This window comes from Triticum aestivum, chromosome 6B (assembly GCF_018294505.1).
Source record: "Triticum aestivum cultivar Chinese Spring chromosome 6B, IWGSC CS RefSeq v2.1, whole genome shotgun sequence".
NCBI lineage: Eukaryota > Viridiplantae > Streptophyta > Magnoliopsida > Poales > Poaceae > Triticum > Triticum aestivum.
This window is the reverse complement of record NC_057810.1, coordinates 99,375,114-99,390,192: the sequence shown is the minus strand read 5'-3', so window position 1 is coordinate 99,390,192 and position 15,079 is coordinate 99,375,114. Positions and strand designations below refer to the sequence as shown.

General features: G+C 41.4%; 1 protein-coding gene across 1 annotated transcript; it reads left to right on the top strand.

Moving 5' to 3' along the window:
• The first annotated feature begins 589 nt into the window (after positions 1-589).
• Positions 590-2,096, top strand: LOC123133655 (F-box protein SKIP19-like). The gene is made up of 2 exons (XM_044553095.1): positions 590-1,026; positions 1,245-2,096. The coding sequence occupies exons 1-2, from the start codon at positions 635-637 to the stop codon at positions 1,888-1,890; spliced, it is 1,038 nt and encodes a 345-aa protein (XP_044409030.1). The 5' UTR covers positions 590-634; the 3' UTR covers positions 1,891-2,096.
• Positions 2,097-15,079: the final 12,983 nt, after the last annotated feature.

The following is a 15,079-nucleotide window of genomic DNA, read 5'->3' as shown; positions in this document are numbered from 1 at the left end:
GAGCTAATTGAGCGAATGAGCTTCATAGGCCTGATAAAACGAGTGTTGATTATGTATGATAATTAAAAGGAAGGATTTGCAGGCTTCAATGTGTTGGTGCTACTAAATTAGAAAAGGAAGGATTTGATTCACGAGTGAGGACGTCATGATAATTAATGAAAGGATTATACTTAAGTGCCATTAAGAAGTGATTATAGTTAAATACCATTAAAAGGGATTATACTTAAATGGAATCAGTGGGAGATTATGTCCGGCAAAGAAAATATGGACACGGCTATATTGCAACATATTTTTCTATGTTCATTTTGTAGAAGGATGCGGATGCTTTGTTGCAGCATGTTCTTCATAGTGAATCCGGTGCTGTGAGACATTATGCTTGCACATCAATTTTTTCCGTTGCAACGCACAGGCATATGTGCTAGTAAGAAATAAAAGAGAAGAAACCAAGAAGAAGACCCAGAAAGCCGACCCTAAACAGCCGAATGCGAGCCCATCCCATGACAAACGGGCCGCGACAAAGGCACTTTAACCAGCACTAAAATAAATACCAACGAAATAACAGCCATCGGCCCACACTACAAAAGATCGATCTAAGCCGGTGCGCGGCCAGCTCGGTCGCCCATCGCCCTTCGCGATGGCGATCGCGATGCCGCCGCTGGCGAGGGCATCACAACGTATCCGATATTCCAAGAAAAGAAAGGCACCGCCGCCGCCGCCGCCGGAAAGGGACTGGGCGGAGCTGCACCCGGACCTCATCTCCTGCATACTCCACCGGCTAGACCAAGCCGAGCTCCTGGTCGGCGGCGTGGCGGGCGTGTGCCGCTCCTGGCGCCACGCCGCCCGGGATGAGCCGGAGCTGTGGCGCCGGATCGACCTGCGCGGCGGCCTCTGGTACGTCCCGCCGTTCCGCCCCAAGTTCAGCATGGAGACCATGGTGCGCAAGGCCCTGCGTCTCGGCGCGGGGCAGACAGAGGCCTTCCTGAGCGAGGGCGTCAGCAACCGCACGCTCCTCCTTCTTGCCGAGAGGTATGAGATTTAATTATTTCTTTCCTGATCCCCAAACGGCGCTTATCTTATGGGGTTGCCCTTGTTCCATTTCTTATTGTGCTCCGAGCGTGCTCGTTGTTTATTTGAAGGTTTTAAATTTTGGACCTCACCAAAAATATTTTTCTTTGAATGAGATGCTACGCTCATTCATCGCTCATAACTTCATAAGTCATACTCTATCTAATGCTACCTTGCAGCGCACCCTCGCTGAAGAGCCTTCATCTCATCACATGCTCGGTCTCTAAACAAGCATTTGCAAAGGCGATCAAGATGTTACCTCTGCTTGAGGAGCTTGAGATTTCACTACCGTCATATTTTGATACACAAGAGATGGTTGAACTAGTCGCCGGAGCATGCCTACAGCTGAAGCACTTCAGACTTGTCATGCATGACTATGAAGACAGGCGTACTAGTGCCGGGGTAGCATCTATGGTTGCAAGGATGCACAAGCTACGCTCCTTGCATCTTGTCCGCCTTAAGCTCGACAATGAAGAGCTAGCAACCATCCTTGATAAGTGCCACGACCTAGAGTACCTTCACATGCGAGAGTGCAGCCTTATTGACATGGATGCCATGGACGACAACCTACAAGTGAAGCTTGCCCAGATCAATATGGATAACCATGAGTACTCCAGTGACCGAATCGTTGACTATGAGTACATGATTCGTTGTATTTATTATGACCTCGATGGCGGAGGTGATTGGCTTTCCTACGATTACAACGACGATTCCTATGTTGAATATTGCTACTACATTGGTAGTGGTGATGGTATTGACGATGCCGATCTTGAAGAGTATGAGAAGATCCTCGACATCAAGAGCATGCGTAGGCACCTACGCTAATGAAATAACGTATGTGTTTCTTGAAAGCATCCACACTTGCACAACAATGGCCAACGTTTTGTTGCTTCAGTTTCGCCCTAGATTCCTGCATTACTAATTGTACAATGGTTGATTTCAAATTATTTAATCATTCACATGAAGGTGAGAGATATCAACAATTTTAGCAATATGCTACATCAAAGTTTTTCTTTTTCCTACTTGTTTACCTTAATATTGCCTGAAACATCACATCCTATATATTGTTCCTAGCACAAGCAGATCGTGAACTCATGTTTACTTTAAGACTATAAAAGCTGGGAGCTCGCCAGCTCGTAGAGGACCTGCAGGACCGGGCACAAGATGTTGAATCGTACTCTCCCGATGCCCTATGAATATGATGTTGGCTGGAGCATGGCGGAGGAAACTTGCAGGTTAACTAGCTAGTGGACGAGGAATTTGTGTCTCGATCGAGCGACGACTTACAAAATTGCTAGTCTCATTATTTGTCAAACAAACTGTTGCAGTTCTGGTTACTATTGTTAGTAGGGTGAGGCACCTTGTTCTGTAGCGACGATAGCAAGCTCCTGACCTCTGACGGTACCGTCACCGTGTGTTTGCGGTTCACGTGCACGCTTGCGGCGGCAACCGAGCTGGCCAGCGCGAGGAGCACGTGTTGTTCGCCATTGATAATAACATAGTTAAATGAGAGGAAAGATGGGCTTTGGATGGATTTTGAAATCAACAACATCTATACAGTAACATCACAATTGTAGAGGAACCCAAACCACAATCTTGGCATGGTTCAATCCCATAAGAGATAAATACACTGAGGGTCACTGAAGTTGAGTCAAAAGCACAATACGGTCACTGGACTTAAGAATACGCTCGTTACGGTCACTATATACGCAAAGTGATGATTATACGGTCACTGCTTCAGTGTAGAGCAGTGTATAGCAATCTGTTGACCGGTCAAATGATCTACATGACATTCAATTGACTTAGGCCCATCAGTCAGTAGGGGAGAAGGAATAAAGGCCCATCTGTCAGCAGTGGGGAGAAATAAAAAACAAAAGCGTACACGCTGCAGTGAGGGGAGTCGGACACACGCCTCGCGCTTGAGGCTTGCGCGCTATAGCCAGTAGAGCCAACGAAGCACATATGCAGCAGCTAAGCGCTACGCATTTTATATTCAGACCTCCACGCATATGCACACCCTGTTCATTGAAAATGAAGCGCGCGCGCACACACACTGTGCGCACATATATATTTTGAAAATTACTTCCACTGTATCAAATTTATGTAACTGTTTCCAAAAAGGTGATACATTTTTTCATGCAACTTTTAACAAGTTTTGCATCGTTTACTAGAAAAATTCATGCATTTTTAAAAAGTGATTGCATATATTCTTATAAAACTTAGTGTAACTTTATATTAAAAATGCATCAAATATTTATTCAAAAACACTACCTTACACGGAAAATCATATAAAAGCAACACTACTTTACATCACGTGCATATTTCTAAAAATTGCATGCATAATTTTTAAAACTGTACGTACTTTTTTCAATTAAAGAAACACTTTTATACTACATAAATATTTTAAAAATATATGAACATAAAAACCGAATATTTTTAGTTAATTTTTGCGTTTGCATGATATTTTTTTGTCTGTGGATTCATTTATATCGCAGATGCGATTGCTCAAAAAAAATTGCACATGTGTGTGTACGTGGGTGCATGTGTGCCGTTGGAAAAAAAAACCTAAGCTCCTACGGGCTCGATTTGCTAGCGTACCTTTAGATTCGTGCGCGAGGTCCTGGTTTCGAACCACCAACCCGCGCATAATTATTTTATTAGCTTTTCTTTATTTCTTCGGCTGATTGACAGGTGGGATAGAAGGCACAGACTGCTTATTGGATTCGTATCTCATATATAGGTGAGCGCCTCCATTCTAGCACAATGTAGCATAGTGCTCAACTGGCTAGCACGCGGGCCTTGTTTGCGCTAGCTCGCCGGTTCGAATCCCCAACATTGCAGTTTACGTTTCGTTTCTTTTATTTATTTATTTCACCTACGTTTAATACGGCAGCTATACGGAGAGTCACTGACCGTATAGTCACCGTTTTACGTATATAAGGACCATAACGAGCGTAGACCGTATCGTGCTTCGGACTCAAGTTCGGTGACCGCTAGTGTATTTATCTCATCCCATAGTATTCAAGGATGGTGTCGCATGTGAGTCTGCCCGTGTGGCCGCCAACCCACATCGCTCTCGCATGGAAAGAATGGCATCAGCGATATTTTGTCAAAAATCTCAAAACTAAAATTTTATCTTTCAAACAGTTATTCCAATTGATGGTTCATTTTTTTCATTGGCTTCCTCAGGACGTTATCTGCAAAAAACTAGATCTCATGTTGGTAAGTTCGCAGATTACTATCACTTACTGGCAATTTATTACCAGCCACTCAGTTTGCCAGATAAAGTTAGCTTGATTATCGGGGTACTGAACATCAATAGATACCAATATAAAACTTGCTTCACTGTATTTGCATGAGTTGATGACATTTTTTTAATACTTAAATATCTAGCTCGACATAATACCGCAATGCATAAAAATATATAAATCATTTCCTTGTAAAAAACACAGTAACCATCCACCGACGGCTCCCCTCCGTAGACGACCTCAGTCGTCATTGGTTGGGGGGGGGGGGTCACTGGATCCATGTGTGTGGATAGTGTAGCGTTAGTTTTAGGCCCTGGTACATTAGGGTTTTTGGTCGTTCATCATCTTGACTTCGGCGGCGGCGTTGGCGACACTTAATAAATATTTCCCCAACGAGGCGATTGGTCCTATGGTTGGTGATGGATTTGGAACCAGTCTGTTCAACCAAGGATGGTGTGGCGGCGGCACTTGTGGTGGACTTGTGACATCGGGCTCCGTCGTTGCGAGGACGTTTGCTCAAGCTTGGGAGGTAGTCTAGGAGTAGATGCAGATTATGGTTTGCATCAGTGGCATACGAAAGATAGTGGATTGTGTGTTGGATTTGTGGTTCATGACTGACACGTATGGTTTCCTCCTCTAATGTCTTTGTCGTGCGGCGGTGTCAGATCTGGAATTCGATGGTGTGTCTGAGGTTTTACCCCCGTTTGATTTGTGTAACGACAATGGTTGTGCCTTTTGTGAGCTACCTTGGAGGCCTGCAAAACTGCATATTAACAATGGAGCTGTGTCGAACTCCTGTTAGGAGGTGATCCGCCATTGTTTCCTTTGGTGGTTATTGTGGTGGTGCCGGAGGTAGGTGATAGGTTTTGGTATCAAGATCAAGGGATTCTTTTGTCTTCATTGTAATTTTGCTTCTTGGCTGGTGTTTCTTTGTGCAAAGGCTAGCATTCTGAGGTCTTTTAGTATCGTTAGTTTAGTGTCTACGTGGCTTCTAATGTGATATTTATGATATAAATGAGTTATGATGCAAAAAACAATGAAAAGCACAGTAACATAATCTGGCAAGTAGCATGGAATCTTATCCAAAGCCCTCGCAAGGACAAACCCACCAATGAAAACAGGTCATGAATCGGATTAACGGTTCAATTGATAAATCATTTTAAAATTTTGAATTTGACAATTAACATCGGGATGTGAAAATGATGCGGGAGATTCTTTAAAACATGCATGTGCTCACTCTATTAGCAGGAAATCCATTGAAGATCACCTACATGGGAGAGCATGATTGTTTATGTGTGTGACATCGCCATGGTGGACTCGAATATATAAAGGATAGGGGAAATTTTGAGAGGGGGGGGGGGGGCTATCATATTCCAAATTGGAAAATAAAAACACATGGACACATTTGACACTGTTATTTTATTTAATTTATTTACAGCCTTTCTTTTCCCATTCTTGTCAAAATTAAATACTCTCGTCGATCCAAATTACATCGAAGGGAGTATTAGAAAAAATAGAAGGGCTGGCCCAAGGTGTCTCCACATTATGAAAATATTTTACAGTATTTCTTGCTGAAAAAATCAACTTTCTTCTACATTTTTAGTCTTTAATGATATCTTAGTCCTTTTTCTGTAAAATCCATGGTTTTTTGGATTTTTTTCCTTCTATCCAGGCAATTTTAAAATGTATTAATATATTTTTGGATCATCCTCACGTTGCTTCCTCCATTTAATAATCATCTTCATGTAATACTCATAAAATTGTAGTGCATATAATATAGAATATGTCTAAGACTCATCACATCTAAGGTGACGTTGCAGGCAATTTGATTATCCCGCTTTGTTTGCTATCTTCATTGACTTCGTGTTGCCTTTTTTTTTGAGAAACACCTATAATTTTATTCACACTCATAACAATTACAGGAAGTAACTCCTATGACTAAGAACTACAATAAAATCTCTAGGAAACAACTTCTTCATTGTATTAATCTCTGCTAGTGTACCTGGAGCAACGGTGTTGTCACTCTTTCACCCGCACGGACATTACCAATAATAGTTTTTAAAGCACCTTGACTCGCCGATCCAAAAAGATGGGAAGCATTTATCCATGAATGTACTTGGGCCGGGGATGATCCCCTAGAAGTGCAGGCCGTTGGATCACAATATCTTCACCATTGTGTCAATGAATTTTTTTTAACTCCACAAAGAATCGAACCAACAAAAAAAGTTTTACGCACCAACATAAACTCATCAGATCAGAATAATCGGATCCCCGAGGACAAAAAACTCTCTAATCTCATGGCACTGCCAGAAGAACGAGAGTAAATTTTATTCTCACAAAATACAGTGGTCACAAGATGATGACAAAGAACATAGGACCATTGAAGATGCGAGGTCCCCCACCTCTCAGCGCGCCAAGATGGCAGCCGGAGGCAAGGGACCAAAAACTCCGGTGCGGCGGCAGCGGCTGTAGCCCTTGCGAAACCAAGTGTGTCGCTTCTTACGTTGTTGCTAGGTTTGTTGTCTTCGTTTGTTTTGACAAGGGGAGACATCATGTTTGGTTCTAGCCCACCACAGCCCACCATGTCACCCCTGTTCGTCCTGGGTTTTTTGAGTTTTGGTTGTTGTTATCTCTGGCTGGGCTTTGTCCTAGTTGCACAAAACAAAAGGCCTTCACACACTGGATCATGCATGATGGTAAAAGGCTTCTAAAAGGCATTCTGATAATAAACTTGTTCCACAGGAGGTAGAGGAAATTCTTACCGGGGTGAGATCCCTTCATACCACTCCTCCCCCACCCTACTTGATCAATACACAAATCTCCAACCAACCCCCTACCCAACCCCGTGCGTCAACACTCCTGTTTTTGACGAATCAAAATGTGTTGATTGTCCTACCTAGTGTTTTTGGGTGTTGTCTGTAATGGAGAAAACAAAACATAAGTGTAATTAGTTTACAAAAAAGGTGTAAGGGATATCAAAAGGGATTCCAAAGACAAGAAAATCATGTCAAGTACTTGCCGTTTGGTTCAGTCCCTTAGTATGCGGAACTATGTTTGATGAAACAGAGAAAACATATGCTAGACTACCCACCTGTAAAAATAAACAACATATGTTGTCAACACTCAAGTTAGGCACCTAGGTTTTGTTGCTATCTTGGCTGGAAAAAATCGTTTGTGTTCAGCAGTTTCGTAGCCCTTATATTTCATCTTTAGTATTTTTTTATGCATTCAAATAAACGAATTAAAATTGTTTGAAACTGGAAATGTCATAAACTATTATTGCAGGTGCTTAAAACAGTTAGCAAGACACCTACATTGATACACAAGCATGTTTCTTGGCCAGATGTGTAATATGGTTGTTCAAAGAAGAGAAGAGAGTACTTACTATAGTTTGGTTTGTTTAAGTTGAACATTCTCAATCTTCTGGAGCACTATTTGATGTTAGTCTTGGTGGAATAGAACACCGCTATTTTAGTTATCTAATGCTTGTATTTCTGTTATAACTATGTTGACATTATCTTCTTTAGACTCAACATCTTTAATAAAGTGTTGTCTGTCTTCAAGAAGTTGTTGTTGTTGTTGTTGTTGTTGTTGTTGTTGTTGTTGTTGTTGTTGTTGTTGTTGTTGTTGTTGTTGTTGTTGTTGTTGTTGTTGTTGTTGTCAGTTTCACTACATTTGACAATGTTGACACTTGAAGGCTTCTAAAAAACGTGTGTTCTTGCACCTGCATCCCCCAAAAAATGAAAAAAAGTATTAGATTTCTATTTTTGCACAAAATATCATGAAACATAAAACATGGACATGCTGTAGTAGCTCCCCTAGAAGAAGAAAATCAAAATTGTGCAAAACAAAACATATTAAATTGTTAACAACCTCTTTGAAATTAATCTCTTTGAAGTATAGTAATTTAAGGAGGGGTTAAGTTGAGTTGAGGGAAGCAAGAGATGGAGTGGAGGGGGATCTAAGAAAAGAATGGAGGCCATGCCAAGGGAAGCACAATGGAGAACAGACTCGATCACCCACCACCTTTTTCTTCCTTCCTTCCTTCCTTCACTTGGGAATTAAATTAGAAGAGAGGCAAGCAAGCAAGGCAAAGAGGAGGAGATGTTGGAATAAGTATGCATATGCCTATTAGTGTATCACGTAACCGCTCGCAACAACTTCACCGATTCCTTCCCACTTTCCAAAAACTTTCCATTCTTTCGAGCAACAAGTTCACAGTCAGAATGGTTACGAGTGTTGCTCAAAAACAATGGTTAGGACTTAGGAGTTAAACTCACAAGTAAACTGAATACACCGACAATGGCAAGGCTTGTTATATGTGCTGACACCTACGATTTTATTTTCATAAAGCATTTGACAAATGTTAATCAAACATTTGAAAAAAAATGTGTATAGAGAAAATGTTTCTCATGTATACGAAAATGTATATAATGTGTATGAAAAACGTGATCATGTATTTAGAAACTGTTAATAAAGCATTTGAAAAATGGTATTCAAGTATTTGAAAAATGATAATCAAGCATTTGAAAACTGTTAAATCTGTATAAAAATGTTTCCCATGCATACAGAACATGCATAAAAGATATATAATGTGCAAAAAAAAATGTTCACCGTTAAAAAAATTGTTAATCAAGCATTTGAAAAATGTTAAATCTCTAAAAATGCATGGTCCGGAAGGCCCTGCGCTCGGCGCGGGGTAGACAGAGGCCTTCCTGAGCGATGGCGTCGACAACCACACGCTCCTGCTGCTCGCCCAGCGGTAAGAGATTCACCAAGTTCTTCCCTAACCCTCGAACCCTACCCATATTCTTAGGGTTTTCCCTTCTTCGATTTATTATTGTGTTTAAATTTTAGACCTCACCAAAAGCACTCATAAGTCATATCTAATGCTACCCTGCAGGGCACCCTCGTTGAAGAGCCTTCATCTCATCACGTGCTCTGTCTCCAACCTCGGATTTGCAAAGGCGATCAAGATGTTACCTCTGCTCGAGGAGCTTGAGATTTCACGACCTACATATTCCAATACACGAGAAATGGTTGAACTAGTCGCGGGAATATGCCTAGAGTTGAAGCACTTCAGACTTGTCATGCATGGCATTGAAGACAGGCGTACTAGTGCCAGGGTAGCATCTATGGTTGCAAGGATGCACAAGCTACGCTCCTTGCATCTTGTCTGCCTTAAGCTCGACAATGAAGAGTTGGCAACCATCCTTGACAACTGCCACGACCTAGAGTACCTCAACATGCAAGAGTGCAGCCTTGTTTACATGGATAACATGGATGACAACCTACGAGTGAAGCTTGCTCAGATCAATATGGATAACCATGAGCACCCCAGTGACCAACGGGTTGACTATGAGTACAAGATCCGTCTTATTCATTACGAACTCAACTACCGTGAACTTAGAGATGGTTCACTTTCCTACTATCCAGATTACAGTGACTCCTATGAAGAATATTGCTACTACATTGGTAGTGGTGATGGTATTGACGATGCCGATCTCGAACAGTATGAGAAAATCCTTGATGTCAAGAGCATGCGTAGGTACCTAAGCTAAGTGTGAAATAATGTATATGTGAGTGATGTTTCGATGAAACTACCCCTTCTTGAAAGCATGCACCCCGACGTTTTGTTGCTTCAGTTTCGCCATGGATTTCTGCATTATTAATTGTTCAATGGTTGATCGTTCAAATTTATTTAACCATTTACATTGAAAATGAGAGATATCAACAATTTTTTCTTTCTTACTTGACTTGTTTAGCTTTCTACTGCCTGAAAGGCTGAAACATCACACCTTGTGGTTCCTAGCACAAGCAGATCGTGAACTCATGCTTACTTAAAACTCTAAATCTAGGAGCTCACCAGCTCGTAGAAGACCTGCAGGACCGAGCATAGGATATATGTTGAATCGTACGCTCCTGAAGCCCTATGATGTTGGCTGGAGCATGGAGGGGAAAACTTATGTTTTTTTTCTTGTGGGATGGGAAAACTTATGGGTTAACTAGTGGAGAAGGAATTTGTGTCTCAATGTGTGGCTGATGTGCAGTATAAACTCTCTTCCTCTTTTTCGATTGAGCGATGACGACGACTTACAAAACTCCTACTCTCATTATTTATCAAACAAGCTGATGTGGTTATGGTGACTCTTATTAGTAGGGGTGAGGCACCTTGTTCTGCAGCTCATGTACGCTGATGGCAAGCCCCTGACCTCCGATGGTACGGTCGCCGTGTGTTTGGGGTTCACCTATGCGGCGGCAACCGAGCTGGCCGGCGCGAGGAGCAAGTGTTGTTCCCCATTAATAATAACATAATTAAAGGAGAGGAAAGAGACCCTTCTGATTGAAATGGACGATGGATTTAAAAGCAACAACATGTATATAGTAACATCACAACTGTATAGGAGCCGAACCCATAATCTTGACCAGGTTCAATCTAGTTTCCCATAATATTCAAGAACGGTGTCACATGCGAGTCTTCCGGTGTGGCGGCCAACCCACATCTCTCTCATGCATGGAAAGAATGACATCAGTGAGATTTTCTCAAAAATCTCACAAATAAAAAGGTTTTATCTTACAAGCAGTTAATCCAATTGATGATCCACTTTTCTCATTGTTGGCTTCCTCATGGCGTAATCTGCAAAAACTTGATCTCGAGTTTTGATAATTGGTTTTTGTCAGTACTTGCCAGATTACTATCACTTACTTGGTATTTTATTATTAGCAACTCAATTGCCAGATAAAGTTAGCTTGATTGTTGGGGTACTGAACATCAATATATACGAATGTAAAACTTGCTTCATTCATTCATTGTATTTCTATGAGTTGATGCATTTTTCATATTTTTGGTTAATGCTTAAATATCTATTTCAGCATAATATTGCAATGTATAAAAGTATATAAATTATTGCCTTGTAAAAATACACGGTCATCATGCCAACGTTCATTGCTAAGATCAAAAGCACAGTAACATAATTAGGCAAGTAGTGACGACGATAAAAATTCGTCAAAACATGTCAACATAGGGATGAAAACGGAGCGCAAACAAACGAAACTGACTGATACCATATTTGTTTTCATATTTTTTGCAGAAGTAGAAATGAATACAGAAACCCCGGAAATGAATATGGAAACATATACTATTGAAAACAGACATGGAGCGAATACAGAGCGGACACGGAAACAGAAATAGGCGTTGACCGAAACTTAAAAACCCCTTGAATCATAGAGAAATATACACAGAGACAAACAATTTAATGAATTGGTAACATGGCTACAAAATAATATGATTATGTGAGCAACTTAGCATAGTATTGAAGTAGTACTGGACAATTGCGTGTAGGGTCTAGTGTAGGGTCTAGTTGAGTACAGGTGTGGTAGTAGAAGTTAGGTTTCAAATGATCTATTCTGCTCATTGTGTCATTGTGTGTTGTTTGGTGGTTGGGCTACAAAGCAACCATAAGCACAGAGTAAAACAGAAATTTTATATTCACATAAATGGAAAGTTCCGTTTCCACGTCTGTTCCATCGGAAAACACCATTCTGATTTTTTTTGTTTCCACATAAAAAATTTCATTTTCATTTTTATTTTGCAAATTTCGGTTTCCATTTTTATATTTCATCTCCATTTTCATTTTTCTTCTTCAGAAGTGGAAAGTTTCCACTCTGTTTTCACCCCTATGTCAACATGGGGTCTTATCTGAAGCCCTCGCAAAGACAAACCCATCAAAAGACGGCTCCTGGATCAAATAATTATTCATTACATAAACCATTTTAAAATTTTGAATTTGGCAATTAATGGCGTGATGTCAAAATGATGTGAGAGATTTGTTCATGCATGTATGTGCTCACTTTATTAGGGGGGTAATCCATTGAAGGGCCTCTGCGTGGGAGAGCATAATTGTTTATGTGTGTGACATCGCCATGTTGGACTCAAAATATCTAAAGGGCAAGGAAAATATTGAAGAAACAAAAATCAAACTATCATATTCCAAATTAAGAAATACAAACACCTGGACATATTTGACATTGTTACTTTATTTTATTTATAGCCTTTCCTTTCCCATTCTTGTCAAAATAAAATATTAGAAAAACTTGGAAGGACTAGCCCAAGGTGTCTCCACATTATGAAAATATTTTGCATTTTTTATTTTATAAATTTTTAAATATTTTTACTCTTTAATGATATTGCAGTTCTTTTTCTTTTAAAAATCCGTGGTTTTATCGGATAATTTCATGCCGTCAATCTTATTTTAAAACTTATTTAATATTTTTTTTACCATCCTCATGTTGCTCCCTCCATTTAATACTCGTAAAATTATAGTGTATATAATACATTCAAAACTTGAACCTTGTAAATTTTGATTAGGTTTATGAAAAATTATCAACATTTGCAATACCAAATCAATACCATTAGATTCATTCTTTTCTTTCTCTCTCTTCCTCTCCACCAATCACGTAAATATTCATATTTTGTTTGTTGGTTAAAATTTACAAAGTTTGGCTTTTTTAAATGTTATATATACTACAATTAGCAAGAAGGGAGTTTTTAGCCAAGTTTCTCTTTTGTTCTTTACGCCTCCATTAAAGGGAAACTATACTCCTATGCCTAAAAAAGCAAGTATATTCCTTTTCATTTTCATTGTTCATAGTCCTACTTTATTCTTATAATCGAAGATCATCCTTTATGCTCGCGGGTATTATTCTTCCCCAAGGAACGTTGCCGCCTCTATCACCGTTGATGCGATGATGCTTCCTGTTCATGTTCTAGATTGAGAGCTCGTGTACGAGCAAATGGATAGCAGCGAGAGGTATTGAGAGCATCTACAGCCGGACTTCTCCAATTGACCGGGCGGGCGCGGGGACCACTGACCGGACAGGAGAGAGAAGCAAAAAGTAGCAAAAGTTGACCCAATCGGACCCCTCATATCTTCCCTATATGTCTGGGCTGCCCATGAACCCTCATATCCGTCTCAAATATGGGGAGGATATGAGGGCTCGCGGACACGCCCGGGCGCCCCGTCAATCTGCCACGTAGGACGTGGCCCCATCCCGGACCACCTTTTCTCTTTGTATATTCATTCTTTTCTTTCTCTCTCTTCATCTCCAACAATCACGTGCAAGTGAGGAAGAAAATGAGGATTGTAGTTGCATGGATGGACAAATAGGGGCTCAAAACGGACACAATCGGTCACTGACCGGGCGCTTCCACGGATATTTGAGGGGTCGAATTAAAAATATGTGGCTGGATACGCTCTAATTATGTGTATGATATTCATCAGTTGACCGGATATCGAAACCGGGCCGGTCAATTTCATGAAGCAGAGGGGCAGCACATGAGGCCGAAGACAGGGTGCTGCGGTGAGCGCTGGCAAGGCGCTAGGATGCCAACATGGCCAAGCTAGGAATGAGCCAAAGCTATACCGACTTCGTGTTGAGTAAATAGGCAATTTTTCGATTAACTTAATCCACGAGTAAACCACTAGCATGGCATTGACACAAATAATCGCATACTGATATTCAATCATGCAAGCACATACTAAGCTAATTGCAAAAAGATCTAAGTATAAAGCTAGCATGGCCAAAACAAAAAACAGTAGGAGCAGGATAAACGAGTTATACCCTCCAGTAGGCCATGCAGAAGTCGCAGCGGCGGTGACGACAGCAGCGGCCTCGGCGGCCTTGTCAGCCTCGAGTTTCCCGGCAGCGAGACAGTCGGCGTCGGACTGCGACATGGTGATGATGAAGATGACGCGGATGTAGAGGAAGTAGCGGATCGGAGGAATTTTTCGGCAAGTGGCTTTGCCGCTGCAGTGAAACCTGATATGTTTACCGGAACATACTTTAAGCGTTGGCAGACTAAGACCACTTTGTGGCTCACGGGTATGAACGTGTTCTGGGTCGCCGGTGTCTCCACAGGAATGATTTTTCCTGAATAGGAGAAGGCGTTCAGGGAGGCCACCGTCGCATTTCTCGGCACAGTTCTTAGCGTGATCGGAGATAAACTAGTCAACGCATTTTTACATATGCATGTCGCCAAGGACATGTGGGAGGCGCTCGAATCTAAGTTCGGGGCCACCAATGCCGGGAGCGAGATGTATATTATAGAGCAGTTCCACGATTACAAGATGGTTGAGAACCGTCCTGTATTGGAGTAGGCTCATGAGATAATATACATCGTTAAGGAGCTTGAGCTTCGTAAGTGCGATTTACCTGGGCAAGTTTGTCGCAGGATGCATAATCGCTAAGCTCCCTAATTCCTGGAGGAACTTTGCCACCACTATGAAACATCAGAGACATGAATTCTCTATGGAGGATGTCATTGGCCATCTGAGTGTTGAGCAGAATTCGAGGGAAAAGGACTCGCATGGAAAAGGGCTCGAAGGGACTTCTGTCGCCAACATGGTGAACCAGAGGAACTTCAACTTCCAAAAGTCCAAAGGAAAGAATGGTGTCCAACACAATACCGACTTTAAGAAGAAAGGTAAGAAGACCTTCAAGAAAAACAAGAAGGATGAGGGCTGCTTTACTTGTGGTTCGGTTGAACATTGGGCCAACAAGTGCCCAAACAAGTTTAAGAAGTCAGGACAGGACTCCAAGTCTGTCAACATGATTATGGGCAATAATGAGAATGGTGCATCTGGGCAGTAATTTATTTGCTGTTTTTCAGTGTTTCAGCCCACCAACTGGTGCGTGGACATAGGTGCAGGTGTTCATGTGTGTGCTGACATTTCATTGTTCACTTCTTACCAGGTCACATGCCACGG